Below are 16,692 nucleotides of genomic sequence, written 5' to 3' on the forward strand. Positions count from 1 at the left end.
CTTTATTCCTGTGTGACCACTCTTATAGATCTTATTTCCGAGGGGTTGGGGAGTGGGAGGTGGGAGATGGGGAGGAGTAGGAGGGACAGGGCAGAGAGAGGATGCAGGGGAGGGGGCACCAGCCTGGCGTTGTACCTTTGTAATTCAAACCGGGTCACAAGTAGCTGAGGTTCTTCCGTCATCTCCGGATGCCCTAGCATTCCCCGTTCTCTAACAAATCAGCCAAGTTTTTCTTTTCTCCCCTTTCACGGGGGCTCCTTTCCACCCCCCAGCTCCCTCTGCCGACCGTGACCCCATCGGAGGAGCTAGCGCATTCGTCGCAGCCTTTATCTTGCCTGAAAGCTGCGCGCGGGGTATGGCAGGCAGCCAGCAGGACTCCGAAGGCCGCCTCGCTCCAAGAAGTGGTGCTGGCGCGCGCTCTGGTGGAAAACCAAGGAACTGCAGGCGCTCGATTCCGACTCCGCCCCCAGGCCCAAAGCCTTCCAGGTCATTTAGGAGCCTCCGCCCCTTGAGACCGACCTTACCCGAAGCGGAGGCAGTGGCGCTCGGGACTAGGCTGCGGATCCTGGAGGGAGAGAGGGTGAGGGGCATACAGTATTGGGGAAGCGAGAAACTGGCAGACAGAAGAGTGGCGTGCGACTCTCGGAGAGGGGTGGGACAGCGAGGGAGACGCTCCCGCGACTGCCCTGAAGGGTCAGGTCTTCTGGTGGAGCACGGCCCTCGGAGCATGCGGCCTGCGCCCGTCTGCTGACTCCCAAGCCTGGAGCCTGGGGAGAGAGTGGGCGTCTCCGTCGCGCACGCCGGGCATCGAGTGTGCGTGCTGTGCTGAGCGTCCAAAACCCGACGGCAGTGTCTTCTCTGAGTGTCTGCACGTGTTGGGAGAAGGGCTCCCTAGGACTGCGCCCCGCTCAGGATAATGGAGAGGTGGCACGAGAGGGACACACTCATCTCCACCTCTCCGCAGATGGCATCGTGGAGCCCTGACACCCCTTGTTCCTGCGACTGCTTTGTCTCGGTGCCCCCGGCCTCGGCCATCCCAGCTGTGATCTTTGCCAAGAACTCTGACCGGCCCCGGGAAGAGGTCCAGGAGGTGGTGTTTGTACCGGCAGGCACTCACGTCCCTGGGAGCCGGCTCCAGGTGGGTTAGGCCTTATAGGGTGCTGGGAGTTGTGGCAGAACCAGGCATTCTTCTAGGACCTTCCTCCTCTGCTCGCCCCACCCCGGAAGCTGCCAGATGTGGTGAAATGAGCATGAGCTTTGAGTCTACCGACCGGAACCTAACCTATTATTTAGGCTCTGTCGACCTCAGTTCCCTCACCTGTAAAATGGGAATAAGACCTTCCACGAAGGGCTCTGTAAGGTGATGGGCATAAGTGCCACCACTTTACAGGTACCTCCTCCTTTCTGAGTGGACTCTCCCTTTCTCCTCCCTTATCTCCAGTGCACCTACATTGAGGTGGAACAGGTGTCAAAGACCCATGCTGCGATCCTGAGCCGCCCTTCTTGGCTGTGGGGGGCTGAGATGGGCGCCAATGAGCATGGTGTCTGCATTGGCAACGAGGCGGTGTGGACCAAGGAGCCCGTTGGGACAGGGGAAGCCCTGCTGGGCATGGATTTACTCAGGTGTGGACCCTGCCTCCCTCATCCCCTCAATACACCAGAAATCTGGGGCTGAGTACTGACCCAGGCCATCCTCCCTGCCCTGCCCCCAAGCCTGGTTCCCAAGCGCCTCCCCCTTTCTGCCCACTTTGTCATCATCTCCAGGGAGGCTGCCCCTGCCCCGCCCCTCTCTTGGCCCCATCTCCACAGTCTGGTAAGGAGCTCCCAAGTGTGGCCATCTCTGGGCTTCTGCTGGCCCAGAAATAGGACAGTGGTTTAAAATTTTTTTCAGTAGAAGTAACATTTTTTTCAAATGAAATCTCAGGGAGAATTTTGATTTGTAAAACCACTAAACATGGAGCAGCTCTGATTGAAGAGGTTGGAGGGCTCAGGGCACTTCTTTCTCCAAGAATATGTTTCAGACCTTTTCATGAACCCCTTAGAGCACAGCTTGAAAACCACTGGCCTATATGTGCTTAATACAACCAATGTTGGCCGATTTTCTCTGTGACTTGGGCCTGTCACCAAACCTCTCTGGGCCTCTTCTGTCCACTGAAGCTCTGCCACCAGCCACTGATACCCCATCGCCCTCTGTCCCCTGGACTCTCTTTGTGCCAGGCTGGCTTTAGAACGGGGCAGCTCAGCCCAGGAGGCCTTGCACGTGATCACAGGCTTGCTGGAGCGCTACGGGCAGGGGGGCAGCTGCCGGGAGGACCCCACGCCATTCTGCTACCACAACACCTTCCTGCTGGCCGACCGGACTGAGGCATGGGTGCTGGAGACGGCGGGGAGGCTGTGGGCTGCGCAGAGGATCCAGGGTGAGGGGCCTGGCGCTGGGGCCTGCCTCCCAGAGGTGTTCCCCTTTTGGGGTGGGAACAGTGCTGGGGGCAGGGAAGGCCCGATCCAGGAGCAAATGTCTCGGGTGGTGGGGGCATCCAGGGAGATGGGAAATGAGTCCCCTCAGGAACTTATCCTCGCCCCTCACTTGGTTGAGTCCTCTTGTGCTCCACCCTGCCGCTTCCTCTGGGGAGCCTTCCTGGACTTCCTGGTGGCCAGGTTTCTCCCTTAAACGCAAGCAGGTTCCTCTTCTTGATGCTCACCACAGCTGCAAGCTCACCGTTATTTCTGTGATCGGTTTGTCTGTCTCCCCCTCCACGAGGGTTGTCTGTTCCCTTCACCGCTGTGTTCTCAGCACCTAGCTGAAAGCCTGGCACAGGACAGGGGCTTAACGATAAACGAGCGACTCCCCATCTCCTCCGCAGAGGGGGCCCGCAACATCTCCAACCAGCTGAGCATCGGCACGGACATCTCAGCAGAACACCCTGAGCTCCGGCCCCACGCCCGGGCCCAGGGCTGGTGGGGTGGGCAGGGTGCCTTTGACTTTGCCCAGATCTTCTCCCTGACCCAGCAGCCTGTGCGCATGGAGGCTGCCAAGGCCCGCTTCCGGGCCGGGCGGGAGCTGCTGCAGCAACAGCAAGGTCAGTGAGTGGATGGGGTGGGGGCCGGCCTCCCTCCCCTCCCACAGCTTCAGGGGGCTTAGTCTGAGGCCAGAGGGCCCCCTTCTGCCCTGGCAGGGGGCATCACGGCAGAGGCGATGATGGGCATCCTCAGGAGCAAGGAGAGTGGCATCTGTATGGACTCTGGAGGCTTCCGCACCACGGCCAGCATGGTGTCCGTGCTGCCCCAGGACCCCACACAGCCCTGCGTCCACTTCCTCACTGCCACGCCGGACCCGTCCCGGTGAGAGTGTGGGGAAGGCGGCTGGGGAGAACAGGCCAGGCAGGGGAGACGGACGGGTGCGATGGCCCTCAATCCTTCCGTCCCTGTCCCATCAGGTCAGTGTTCAAACCTTTCATCTTCGGTGTGGGAGCGGCCCAGGTCCCCCAGGTGCTGTCCCCCACTTTTGGAGCACAGGACCCTGTTCGGAGCCTGCCTCGATTCCAGACTCAGGTGGATCGCCGGCACGCCCTGTACCGCGGACACCAGGTGGCCCTGGAGCTGATGGAGAGTGAGCAGGTAACCCCCAGGGAATCCCCCACCCCCAGCCGGGACTCTGGAAACGTGAGGGGACCTGGGAGTGGAGGAAAGACGGCAGAGCTGGGGAGAGGAGTGTCTCCCTTCAAAGCCAGCGTCCAGGAGAACGTTGCGTGCTCTGGGCTTTCTCCTGCTTCGGTGAGGCGGCGGCCACGCCCCCCTTCCGGAGGGAAGCCGGTCCCAGGGACTCAGCGCTGCCTTTCCCGGGCAGGATCGGGGGCAGCAGCTCCGGCAGAAGCAGCGGGACCTGGAGCAGGAAGGCCTGGAGGCTGTGCGGAGGCTGCTGGCCAGGGAGTGGGCCCCACCCCCGCAGGAGCCGGGCGGCCTCTTCCAGGCCTTTGTGGAGAAGGAGAGCCGGGCATATGCCTGAGCCCGGCTCCTCCCGGCTTGGCCTGGGGTGCAGCGGGCTGCAGTGGGCACAGGACCCCTGGGGTAGAGGGAGAGAGCAACCCCTTCACCGCCTCCGCCTTGTTCTGAGTGGCCGGGTCAGCCTTTGCCTTAATAAATGTGTTCTATTTGCTCGTTCAGTGTCCAGGGCCAGTGGGCGTGGGAGAGCTGAGAGAGGGCAAAAGGGCAGCCCTGAGGTGGATGCAGGGCCTCTGGGTGCCTTGCTGGGCGGCGCGTCCTTCTGACCTGGTGAAGGTCTTGGGGGGCCCTGTGGGGAGAGGAGGTGGCCCCCAGGCGCGTGGGTGTGTGTACATGGAGGAGCATGCGTGCTTGGCACAGCAGGTGGCTGCTACGTGGGGAGGGTTAGAACCACGGCTTTTTGGTCCTTGACTTGGACCTCGGAAGGGCACTCCCTGGGGGGGGCGGTGAGATGTGTGCACCGCGAGACGGCCTGAGACGGGGTGCCAGTCCCTTGGGTAGTTCCTGCAAGACCCTATTCTTTAGAATCAGGCTCTGTATTCCTGCCACTGTTTCTGGGTGCTTTTACTGACAGCTTCCCCTGAGATTCCCCCAAGTGACACAGAAGACACATGCAGGGCCTGGAGATACTTTATTGGGGACAGGCTCCTGCCACAGGCGAGGGCTCTGAGGGGGAGGGGAGACCCAGCCCACTCCTCGTTCCTCCGTGTTCCTGGGGCTTTGCTGGTAGCGATGGGCTGCGCTTCACTTCTTGATTCTTTTGGTCACAGTTTTGGTCGTGCTGGGGGCCCCAGCCGGCGAGGCCTTGGCGGCTGCGGCCGCTCTGGCCCCCTTCCCTGCCTGAACAGTGCTTTGCTGGCTCCTGGAAGCCAGAAGGCATGGTTTCTTGGTGGCAGAGGAGGCTCGTGGCAAGGAGACGGGCTCCGGGGATGTCTCCTTCCCTTGCCTGGGAGTGACGGAAGGGCTGCTCTCCCCAGCCATGGGCGCCCCTGGCAGCAGTGGGAGGTCGGTGAGGGCGGGCCGCATCTCCACCCTCAGTAGGTGCCCCAGCAGGGCTGTCTGCTGCCTGTGCTCCCGGTGCCTGCTCATCTCCTGCTCCAGCTCCTTGAGGAAGCCTGTGAGGGGCCAGGACGGTGGGTGGTGGATGGAGCCCCGGGCTTAGCAGGAACAAACTCTCCCCTACCATCCCTAATGGGAAGGAGCCTAAGATGGGGTGGGGAGGACGAGTCACCTGCATGCCCAGACCGGTCTGGCCCTGGGACCACCTCCCCAGACACCTCCGCTGTCTTAGCTTCTCCCAGATCCCACAGGGCAGGCAGGGGTGTGCTCTGGGGAGGCTGCAAGCCTTGGAAAGCAGGGTCACCTCGCTCTGAGCAGAACGGGCCTCTCAGCTCTGGGAACTCCTCGTCCTCATCGCTTGAGGCTTCATCCTCCTCGTCCGAGGTCCAGCGCTCTGCCACAGGCTGCCCGTCGAGGTCCAGGAGCAGAGGCAGGGCTTCTGTCACCAGCTTCCTGCAGGACAGAAAGAACAGAGGCTACCACCCAGGAGGGCACGCCTGGGCGTGGAGCCTGGGAGGATGCACAGACACAAGCCACAGCAACCACACCAGGAGGGGAGGTGTTCTCAAGCTGGAAGATAGGCCTGTGGTCAGGCCAACCAGCTGAGGGCAGGCCCCAAGTGGAGTTTTGGGGGGTGGGAAGGCCAAAGGGGGCCAACTCGAGCTGGAGTGAGGGTGGAGAAGGTGCCAGGGACGGTGCCCCCAGGTGTGCAGGCCGTCACCCCTCTCTTCCCACCTTCACTTCCTCCTCACCTGTAGCTATCCTGGTTGGTGCAGCTGTTTCCAGCCAGGTTGAGGATGAGAAGGCTCTCGGGGAATTCATCTGCACACAGCAAAGAGAGGAATAATGAGGTTCTCACACCCACCTTCCTGTCTAAAGCCATTGCCTCTTGGCACAGCCCCCCAGAGCCCCGGAGGATGTGCCGATAATGCAAGCACGGGGAGGGAGAGCAGAGAGGAGGGAGGGCACCACCGGGACTTATTCCATGAGCCAGGGCAAGGGCGTTCCTACCCAGCTTCAGTGTTTCTATCAGGTTCTCAGAAAGGTCCAGAAACTGGAGGTGTGGGAGGTCGCAGAGGTTTTCCACCTGCCTGATTCGGTTTCCTGCCAGAGACAGGAAGCTGTAGGGGAAGGGAGGGGGAGAGACAGCTGAATCACAGAACAGCTGAAGCGGGGGACGGGGGCACCAGGCGTCCGGGGCCCCCTGGCTAGGCAGCCCGATGATGAGTGGGCACACATGGCCTTCTGGGGTGAGGGAAGCAGAGCTAGGCTTGCAGGGTCCTCGGCTGACCAGCAGCTGGGCTTGGGGAGATCTGAGCCAGTTCTCTGGGGTATTACCAGGTTCCTCCCCTTCACCCTCCCTCTTCTTCCCTCCCCCGACCCGGCCTGAGCCCTGGCACCACGTACCGTAAGGAGGGGACGCAGGCCAGGTTCTCAATTCGCTCGATCTTATTCTGCAGGAGGAAACCGAGTTGGGGAAACCAAGCTGAGGTCAGCTGAATGGGGGGCCTTTTAAAGGGACAAAGCCCCAAGACCATGTCTACTCTTGAGGCTGGAGATCTGGCACTTTGGGAATGATCACCCCACTTCTTGAACTGGTTGTCACTACCTTGGGATGATTTGCTTTCTCCAGGTGGATGGTTGAGTGCATAAACTTGGAGCTGGGCTAAACTTGATTTAAGTACCCTGATCGCCCCACAACCAAAGAGTGACCTGGACATCAGAGAAGGAAACCAAGGGGAAACAGGGAAAGGGAAAGGGCTTTGGTGGTGGATTACACACATGGAGGGGACAGTGTACCTATACTACTTTGGTCTGTCAAGTTTCTGTGGGGGAAGGTTAAGGGATCTGGGTATATTCAACCTCAGGGAGGCTGGAGATCAACCAACCACCCACCCCCACTACCACCACCACCAAAAAGCCTTCAAGGTTCTGAAGGATGCTGAGGAATCTTGTGGTTCCTTCTTCCTTTTCTTCAAAACAGGGAATGGACTTGAGCTATATAACATGAGAGATTTAGGGCAGACACCAAGAAGGACTTCTAGAACAAGAGAATTGTCTGACAAAAAAACAGTGACTCAGGAGCATGGTCAGCATCTCTTTTGGGTGGATTGGTCTTTCAACTCAAGATAATTCCTGATTCATCTGGAAACAGTTTCTATGAAGGTCTGCCTGCCTGAACACCAGTAAATGGGCAAGATGACCTGGTTGGCTCCTTTCAGATTAGACAGACATGGCCCACAGGGGATGGAGTCCTCTCCACAGGGAGGAGTAAGGGCAGGAGGCAGGAAGTTACCCCTTGCAGATAGAGGCTGTGAAGATTCTGGAGGCCCTCTAGGTTCCTGATAGTGGTAATTCCCTCCTGGTCCAGGCGGACAGTCTGCAGTTCAGCAAGCGTGTGGAACCTGGGCAAACGGTCAGCAGGGTTGGCTAACAGTGCCACTTCTGTGGTCTCTTAGGAGGAAGATGGAGGGGAGGGTGTTTCAAGGACGGGGTGGATGGCTCAGTGACTGATCAGATGTCAGGGACACCTGCTTGACTCATGAGGCGGGGTCTAGATCGGGGAACCTGGGTTGACTTGGAGACCTGCGTATCTGTCAGTAGCACTGGGAGGGATAAGAGTGAGAGGTGAGTAAGGGTCCTTGGACTGGGAAACTGGGTGATGGCAGCTTTTGGTTCCTGCAGGGGCAGGGGAAGACTTCCTCCAGCCAGCTTGGGTAGGGGAGGCAGGGGCTGGGACAGAGAGGAGACAATCTCTGCAGGAAGATCCTTCCTCACCTCCCTTCTGAGTGGTCCACGGAGGGAAGATCACTTGTTCCACCCACCCGTTCATTAATCCCCAAACATTTACTAAGTGCCCATCAGAGACAAATGAGAGTCCCTGCCCATCACTACTAGGGAAGCTGGCCAAACATCTATGACAAGTGGATGACAGGGGCATGTGCAAGGGACTAAGGAATTCCATGGATTATACACTGAATTCAGACTGGGGTGTTCAGGGAATGCTTCCTGGAGGAGGTGACATATGAGTAGGAGTTAGCCAGGAAGGTGAGGAGGGATGAGGAGAAGGCATTTCAAGCAGAAGGTATAGTATGTGCGAATCCGGACTTTCTTGAACTTTAATGTACCCATGAATCCCTTAGGGGGTTTTGTTAAAGTTCAGATTCTGATTCAGTAGGTGGGCCTGAGACTCTTCATTTCTAACAAGCTCCTAGGTGATGCAGATGCTGCCCACTCGTCCCAGCACCACTCTGAGTAGTAAGGTGCTAAGATGTGAGAACACGGGGTCTTAGAGAGATCACAGACTTATGGAGAGTGGCAAGAAATAAGGCTGAAAAGGCAGCAGAGGTCAACTCAGGCTAAGGTGTTTGGATTTTATTCTGGAGGTACCAGGGAGTCAGGTTCTATCAGATTTGTCATTTAAAAGGATCACTTTGGCAACAGTATAGGGTGCCTGGACTGGGGGTAGAGAGACTAACTAGGAGTTTGTTGAGAGGTGATGACTTATTTAAGACCCTGACTTAAAGCTATTGAGTGGGCATGGTGAAAAAGAAATAGAATGATTTTTTTTTTTTTTTTTTTTTTTTTTTTTTGCGGTATGCGGGCCTCTCGCTGTTGTGACCTCTCCCGTTGTGGAGCACAGGCTCCGGACACGCAGGCTCAGCAGCCATGGCTCACGGGCCCAGCCGCTCCGCGGCATGTGGGATCTTCCCAGACCGGGGCACGAACCCATGTCCCCTGCATCCGCAGGCGGACTCTCAACCACTGTGCCACCAGGGAAGCCCTAGAATGATTTTTAAGGAGGGAGAATAAGTTGGACATTGCCACTGACTGACTGTGTGGAGTTAAGTAAAGAGAGGGACAAAGAAAGATAAGTTGACAAATCAGTAGAGCTCAGGGGACTGGTCATCCTGTGTGTTTCAATCTTCCAGCACCCCTTTCCCCTCCCATGCACTCACATCTTCTCTGACAGGTCGTCATCCTCAGGGAAGGCCAAGTTCCGCTTAGTGATAAGGGCTTCAGTAATGCACACACCGCCTTCCTCTGGACTCTGGGCAGGCTTAGCTGTGAAGAGTCCAATTGTTACATTTCCTTATTCTTGGAGGCCTGACTCTACTGTTAGTCAATTGTTCTACCCGACATCCCACCTCCCTACTCACCTCCAGCCATGATCTAAAAGCTGCCGGCTTGGGGAGGGATTGGAACGAAGAGGAGCGGAGCAGCTTGGACAGCCCCTGGGAATGGAGGAACCCAGGATGGTATGAGGAGAGAGAAGCTCAGAGAATTGGGGGACAAAGGAAAGGGGTTGATTCAGAGCAAATTGTTGGGGTGGCAGAGAAGACGAAAGTAAATCGAAGTGGAGGGTCTGGAGTTTGAGGGGTGTATAGGGGCTTTACTGGCCGCCTACAGGGGGCTTGTAGGTAGATGGTGGCGCGTGCGGATGGAAAGAGCGGTTGGAGGAGTCTAGCGTCGTTGCTAGGAGACTGGACGCCAGATGGGTCATCCGGGAGGGCGGGCTCGCCGGTGCGGGCTCGGCGCATTCATGTTGCTGCTCCAGCCGGCGGCTCCGCCCTCCGCTTCCGGCCCTGGGACTACCCACAATCCTTAGCTCCTTCCGTTTCGCTGGGCTCCCGGCCGTTCTTCCGGTGGCGATGGCTGCGGCCGTGGCTGGGACGCTGCGAGGGGGTCTCCTGCCCCAGGCGGGTAAGGAGCGGCCCACGTCTTCTCGGCGCGTTCCGACCGATGCTCTCTACTCGTCTCCCTCCTCTACTACTAATCCCCTCCCGAAATCTCTGATCCCAGACACCTCCTGATGACCCCTGACCCCAGCTAGCTCGCCGGCCTCCTTCCCCCATCTAATTTCCTGTGAGTCCAGACTCTAGTAATAACGACAACACAGCAAAACGTCAGCGACAACCACAGGATTTATTCTCGACGCCCCAGTCCCCCTGCCTTGTTTGGGGTTTCTCTAGCCCACCACCCAGCTCTTTCTGCCTCCAGAGATTCCTTAAGGTCTCAGCCTAAATGTCATCTCAGGCCTTCCCTCGCCACCCTCCGCAAAGGTTTCCCCTGTTAAATCTGTATCTCTCACCCTGTTTATTGACCCCTTCGCCTTATCACAGTCTAGTTTAGCATTTCTTTATTTGTTGTTTTCTCTATTAGACTATAAACTCCGTAGTGGCAGTGCCCGTGTTCATTCAGCATAGCCAGCATGTGGCATGGTGCCTGACGTTAATAGGCATGCTATAGATATTTGTTTAATGAATGATTTTGAGTACGTAATATAGGTCAGGCACAGTGATAAGTACTTTACATGTATGATTTCATTTAAACCTTAAAGCGTCCTTTGAAGAAGGCATTATCTTCCCCTCTTTACAGATGAAGAAACTCAAGTTTAGACCAATTGAGTGACTGGTCAAGGTCACAGCTAGTAAGTGGCAGAAGAGAGATTAAAATCTGGTTCCATGTGTGTCAATTATATCTCAATAAAACTGCAAAAATTTTTGAAAAATCTTGTTCCATCTGATGTAACTTAACAGTTAGGTTTTGTGGCCACTGGCAAGAAAACCTCTCACTTAAGCAAATCTCCATGCTCTCTGTTAGAGCCACCTTCTGGCTGCACCTTTCTCTGAGATCCCATTCCGGCCTCGGGAAGGGCTGAAAGTGGGAAGCTCTAGCTTGGGTCCTTTTGTTGAGCGTGAAGCGGTTACCTTGGCTTAGGGCTTTCGAGTGGCTCCCTTGTCTTCTGAGGGGTGCTCTCCAGCGATGCCTGTAAACAAAAAGCATAGAGAGGAGGGAGACTTGTTTGGGGGAGCTGTGAGAACAGTATAACTTTTCTTCTTGCTTCAAATCATGGGGGAAGGAGCAATGCGTAGACAGTGGTTCTCAAACTTTAGCCAGCATCAGCATCACTTGGAGGGCTTGTTAATACTGTTTTCTGGGCTCCGCTCCAGAGCCACTGACTCAGTAGATCTAGGATGGGGCCCGAGAACTTGATTTTCTAACAAGTTCCTGGGTGATGCTGATGTTGGGTTGGGGAGGGGTGCTGGTTGGTGCACACTTTGAGAACCACTGGCTTACAGCAGGGGTTGGCAAACTATGGCAGGGCTGGTCACCATCTTTCCTACGTAGTTGTATTGGAACAGCTACATCTGTTTGTTTACATATTGTCTGTGGCTACTTCCATCATACAGTGGCAGAGTTGAGCAGTAGCGATAGGCCATATGGCTCTCAAACTTAAAATTTTTGTTCGGTCATTTAAGAAAATGTTTGCCCAACTCTCTCCTCCTTTTTAAAATGTATTCAAAATACTTTCTTCCTTGTTCTCATTTTTTCCTTATCTCTGTTCATAAAGAGCTGGAGAAATGGGCACCTCCAAGGATCAAGCACCTGACCTTAGTCACCAATTAAAGAGAAGAGATGGTTCGGGGATTCAGGCTTTCTAGCAGAGTTCCTTGTCCCACTCAGCGCTGAGGCTAGCTCTGTGAACTCTGGTTGTCTGTGCCTAGGGGGTGGGTTTTGTCCATCTGGTGCAGACAAAGAGGCTGCTTCTCACCATATGGCTGTTTCGTCTCCCAGGCCAGCTGCCCACCTGCCAGCTTGTCCGCTATGGCTCCAAGGCTGTTACCCGTCACCGTCGTGTGATGCACTTTGAACGGCAGAAGCTGATGGCTGTGACTCAGTATATCCCCCCCAAACCTGCTGTCAACCCCAGATGCCTGCCGCCCCCTCCCAGGCCCCCCCAGGAGGTAAGAAACAGGCTGGGCATGTCGCCTGGTGGTGGGATGGTGGATTAAAGTGATCTTGTCTCTGTGGCCATAATGAAGTAGCACTCGAGGACATGGTCATCCACATCATTTCTTCCCCACTTTGACCCTGTAGTCCAGATACTTTCAGATGAAATCTGCACTTGATTCTGCGTCGGCCTTTTGGGCTCCGTGGTTGGACAGGGCCCCTGGATTTCCTTCATTCCTGTCTCCAAAAATGTGTATGTGAAAGCTCTCCACACAGGCGGAGGTAGGAGAGAGCATCACTCCCGTCTTGAAGCTTCCATGTTTTCTTAGAGGAACAATACGAGGTTTTTTGTCCTTGAAAAAGGACAGAAAGACCAGTGGAGAATTGGTAACTTCATGGTGGTTCTCAGCTCCACAAGTTCTCAACTTTGAGAAACACTGTCTTGAGAAAATGAAGTCTTGTTCTGTGAAAATGCCTCAATTTTGAATTAACATTGAAAAAATAATCTTATATTTATAATTGGTAAAATAATTCAGCATGAGTACAGTGTCAGGGATAATTAAATGATTTTGACAGTATTATTATCAAAATAATGTTTGCTGAGTCAGACTGCTGTCCAGTTCAAGGGGACTGAGCGTTCTCAGGTTCTAAAAACACTGCTGTAGGGAATTTCCTGGCAGTCCAGTGGTTAAGACTCCATGCTTTCACTGCCGAAGGCCTGGGTTCAATCCCTGGTTGGGAAACTAAGATCCCACAAGCCACACAATGCAGCCAAAAAGTATAATAACAAAAACTTTAAAATATATATTTATTTACTTATTTAGGCTGCACCTTGTCTTTGTTGCGACACATGGGACCTTCCTTGCAGCCTGGGGGCTTCTTTAGTTGCGGCATGTGGACCTCTTAGTTGCAGCATGCATGCAGGATCTGGTTCCCTGACCAGGGATCAAACCCAGGCCCCCTGCATTGGGAGCGCAGAGTCTTACCCACTGGACCACCAGGGATGTCCCAATAATAAAATTTTTAAAAATTAAAAAAATAAAAACACTGTTGTAAGCCTGTGGTTATCAAATGGAAATGAAAGGATGGAGTGGGAGATAGAACATGTCTCAGAGTCAGGGGCCCAACTCTCCTGCCTGTACCCTGATCTTCGTTAGGGCATCACTGGGAGCTCCAGCGCCTGTCCCTGAGGGAGTAAGGGGTGTAAGGAGTCGGGGCATTTTACGTCCCCTTGGTCCTCCCTTTCTGACTGCAGGAGACAGGCCTCATCCGGCTCCTCCATCAGGAGATAGCAGCAGTTTTCCGAGACAACCGAATGATAGCTGTCTGCCAGAATGTGGCTCTGAGCGCGGAGGACAAGCTTCTCATGCGGCACCGGCTGCGGAAGCACAAGATCCTGATGAAGGTCTTCCCCAACCAGGTAGAGGATGGCCCCCTGGCGTGGGTTGCCGTATTCCCCTCCCTCACCCCCATCTCAGACCCCAGCATCTCTCCCAAGATACGGCACTCCCGACTCCTCCCTGCCACAGCAGCCCTCTAGTCCGGGGCCTAATCTGTGATGAGGGTTTGAACAGACCCTCAGCTTGAGCCCTCAGCCTCGTGTGGCCTGTGACCAAGGTGGGTGACTCTTTCTCCTACTCGACCCCAGTAAGCCCTTCTTTCTTGCTGTTCCAGATCCTGAGGTCCTTCCTGGAAGATTCCAAGTACCCAAGTTTGCTGCCCCTTTTTGTGGGGCACAACCTGCTGCTGGTCAGTGAAGAGCCCAAGGTCAAGGAGATGGTGCGAATCTTGAAGAGTGTGCCTTTCCTGCCGCTGTTGGGTGAGCAAGCCCCCCTGCCAGTTGGGGGTGAGGGTGAAGAGGAGTGGGTGCTAGAGCAGCCTGGTGCCCTCTTCAAGGCTTGTGTGGGTAAAAATGTGGACATGCTTGGAGGGGACCCCCTCTCACGATGGAGCCTGCGTCAGTAGCACCATTTGATGAGGGCTGCTTGTGTGTGTCACTCCACGGAGGGGAAGTTCAGACACCTTGAGTCTAGTAAGGGGGTAGTGGGTGTTGAAACCCACAAAGACAAAGATACTTAAGACAAACAGCCCAAGTGAAGGGTGCTGAGGGACAGTGAGCAATGTTTCCTAGACTCCCTGATGCTGAGAATCCCTGGAGGTGCTTCTTTCAGAGAATCCTGATTTCACAGGTCTGTGTTGGGGGGCAGGAATCCGTGTTTATAATACAGGCTCTCCCCCCGACCCCCGCCCCAAACACACACTCCATGGTTCTTCAAGGAAGTTTAGGAAACAGTGACGTAGTGGGGCTTGGACCAGGTAGATGTATTATGTAAGGGTTTTCTAGGGAAGAGTTAGGAAGAAAGGGAGAGGATTGATCTGAAACAGTGGGAGTGGGGCGGGGCACAAGTGGGAACCAGATTTGGGGGAAGGCTGGGAGGTAGAAAAGGGCAATGGAGAGCAAATTCCTAGGGTTGGACCATTGTTTTTGGAGAAGAAAAGCATTTGTGGGAGCCTCGCTGATCCTGTGTTCTTCCAGGTGGCTGCATTGATGACACCATCCTCAGCAGGCAGGGCTTCATCAACTACTCCAAACTCCCCAGCCTGGCCCTGGTGCAGGGGGAGCTGGTAGGAGGACTTACCCTCCTCACGGCCCAGACCCACTCCCTGCTTCAGCACCAGCCCCTCCGGCTGACTGCCCTGCTGGATCAGTACGTCAGACAGCAACACGAGGAGGACCCTGTCGTGCCAGCCAGTGGGCAGCCGGATCCTCCCGACCCTGTTCCGGACTCGTAGCCAGTCTCTTGTACCCAGCCTGCCCATAAATACACTCTGCCCCGTTGGCTGTTGGAGATATGGGGAACTTGGGGTGGGGAGTGGCATTTGTCACCTGGCTTTCACTGACAAAGATCTCGTCCAGTACATGGCAACCCAGAGATGCAGAGGGATCCCATTTCAGGATGGAGGCGGCTCGTAATCACTGTTTTGTCCCTAGTTTTCCCAACTTGGGACCTGATAGCAGCGGTCTCTTTCCGCTCTCCAGGTCCAAGGCGGAGAAGCCTTTGGTTTCTGTGTTCACTGTCCCTTGCTGCACGCGCCTCCCAGCCTATCCCCTCGTGGCTCCAGTGTGCCAGAATAGCTCAACTGAGTAATTAATTGTGCTGAGAGTGGCATCTGTTGAGAGCCTACTATGCCAGGCTCCCTTTACACGTGCTAGATCCTGTATTTCTCACATGTTATCCCCATTTCACAGAGAGGAAGACTAAGGGGAGGAGAAGTTGAATAGCCCGCCCGAGGCCATGCTGTTGGTAAGAGGCAGCACAGGGACTGAACCAGGCTCTTCCTGCTCTGAAGATGCTGCCCTGGTTTTCTACACTAGAGCTTTTTCATTAGGGTCCCAAGTGTGCTTGGGTGTTAATTCTGCACCCTCAGGGTGTGCCATGTCGTGGAAAAGTTTGGAGCACTGCTTTATGATAAAGTGAAATGCATTTTACTTACTGTGTTTTGCTGTTGACAAGCTTATCCTCCCTGTAGACTTACTCCCAAGGTCATCTCTGACTCACTTCTCTTCCTAGGAAATCCTTCCTCTTCCCCTGTCCAAGCCTGTTACCTCCCTGTACCTGCTCCCACAAATGGCATTGCTTAAATGCTTGTCCTTTTGAAGGCAGCTGCCCACTTTGTCCAGTATCTGACACATCTCAGGTGGTTCAAAACAAAAGAGCTGGGACTTCCCTGGTGGCGCAGTAGTTAAAAATCCACCTGCCAATGCAGGGGACACAGGTTTGAGCCCTGGTCTGGGAAGATCCCACATGCCACGGAGCAACTAAGCCCGTGTGCCACAGCTACTGAGCGTGCACTGTAGAGCCCACGCCACAACTACTGAGCCCACATGCTGCAACTACTGAAGCCCACGCACCTAGAGCCCATGCTCTGCAACAAAAGAAGCCACCACAATGAGAAGGCTGTGCACCGCAACGAAGAGTAGCCCCCGCTCGCCGCAACTAGAGAAAGCCCGCGTCCAGCAACGAAGATCCAACGCAGCCAAAAATAAAATAAATTTATTAAAAAAAAAAAAAAAGGAGCTGAGGGAAAGCCAGGATTCTGTTTTAATAAGGGGGTCGGGGCTCTTGAGTAGGAGGCCTCATCCAAGTCTCAGGGAACTGGAGGTTTTTAATGGAGAGGCGGTGTATGACTAGAAGCCTACCCTTGTCCTTGATTGGAGCGCATTCCGGGTGGACACGGGTGATGTGGGGAGTTGGTTGGTGATCATTGCTCTGGGGGCAGTGCCACAGCTTCCTTAGTCCTGGGCAGACACTGCTCTGGCCATGATGATCTGCAGCGGCTTTTCCTTCCCCAGTTCAGGACCAACTTTCCACAGTGCCCAGCTCTGTGCCATTCGCCCAGGGATGCTCAATCAATAGGAATTGAATTAAAAGGCCCTTGAGGCTCCTGGATGCCAGAGCTGGTCTGGCTAGTGCTGCCCAGTGCTCTCCCTGACTCCCAGGACCCTGCCAGGTGCTAACAACGCCCTCCTGGGGTGGCAGGGACTGCTGAGGTTCTGAATGGAAGAGAGCAGGCATCTCCTGAGAGATGTGTAAGCCAAGGCCCATGGGACAGCTGGCTGGGGAAGTGGCCTATGTCATACTGGGAATCAAAGAAGAACCTCGAATGGCATCCTTCGCCTGCTGGCGTTGCCTGAAGCCACAGCATTAAACCCACTTTCCAGAAAGTGGCTGCACTGCACTTAAAGCTGTCAGTCCAGTTCGTATTCATTTGAATGAATTCTAGACCTTTCTCGAGAGGTAATTTTTCATTAGAATTGAGCAGCTGCACACAGTACTCCAGCAGAAGGGCAGAGGTATTCAGAAAGGGAGGCCAAGGGTACCAGAGTTGGCTCCAGCT

General features: G+C 55.1%; 3 protein-coding genes across 4 annotated transcripts; 2 read left to right on the forward strand and 1 right to left on the reverse strand.

Annotated features, from left to right (window-relative positions):
• Positions 1-226: 226 nt before the first annotated feature.
• On the forward strand, positions 227-4,156 carry SCRN2 (secernin 2). Its single transcript, XM_082603626.1, has 8 exons — positions 227-580; positions 965-1,138; positions 1,442-1,623; positions 2,218-2,417; positions 2,862-3,077; positions 3,174-3,339; positions 3,435-3,615; positions 3,845-4,156. The coding sequence occupies exons 1-8, from the start codon at positions 356-358 to the stop codon at positions 4,001-4,003; spliced, it is 1,503 nt and encodes a 500-aa protein (XP_082459752.1). The 5' UTR covers positions 227-355; the 3' UTR covers positions 4,004-4,156.
• Positions 4,157-4,657: 501 nt separating this feature from the next.
• Positions 4,658-9,606, reverse strand: LRRC46 (leucine rich repeat containing 46). Its single transcript, XM_082603720.1, has 8 exons — positions 9,219-9,606; positions 9,018-9,123; positions 7,355-7,463; positions 6,466-6,512; positions 6,070-6,179; positions 5,811-5,880; positions 5,363-5,511; positions 4,658-5,114 (listed from the first exon to the last, which is right to left on the reverse strand). Exons 1-8 carry the CDS (start codon positions 9,226-9,228, stop codon positions 4,744-4,746), a joined length of 972 nt encoding a protein of 323 aa, XP_082459846.1. The 5' UTR covers positions 9,229-9,606; the 3' UTR covers positions 4,658-4,743.
• Positions 9,607-9,662: 56 nt separating this feature from the next.
• On the forward strand, positions 9,663-15,323 carry MRPL10 (mitochondrial ribosomal protein L10). 2 transcript variants are annotated; one of them, XM_082603721.1, is made up of 5 exons: positions 9,663-9,762; positions 11,638-11,807; positions 13,049-13,213; positions 13,468-13,612; positions 14,330-15,323. In XM_082603721.1, exons 1-5 carry the CDS (start codon positions 9,711-9,713, stop codon positions 14,584-14,586), a joined length of 789 nt encoding a protein of 262 aa, XP_082459847.1. In that variant the 5' UTR covers positions 9,663-9,710; the 3' UTR covers positions 14,587-15,323. The 2 variants fall into 2 exon arrangements, with proteins under 2 accessions (XP_082459847.1, XP_082459848.1); XM_082603722.1 differs by lacking the exon at positions 9,663-9,762 and adding an exon at positions 9,776-9,924.
• Positions 15,324-16,692: the final 1,369 nt, after the last annotated feature.

The sequence above is a fragment of the Mesoplodon mirus genome (genome assembly GCF_964341445.2).
Source record: "Mesoplodon mirus genome assembly, chromosome: 18".
In the NCBI taxonomy this organism is placed as follows: Eukaryota; Metazoa; Chordata; class Mammalia; order Artiodactyla; family Ziphiidae; genus Mesoplodon; species Mesoplodon mirus.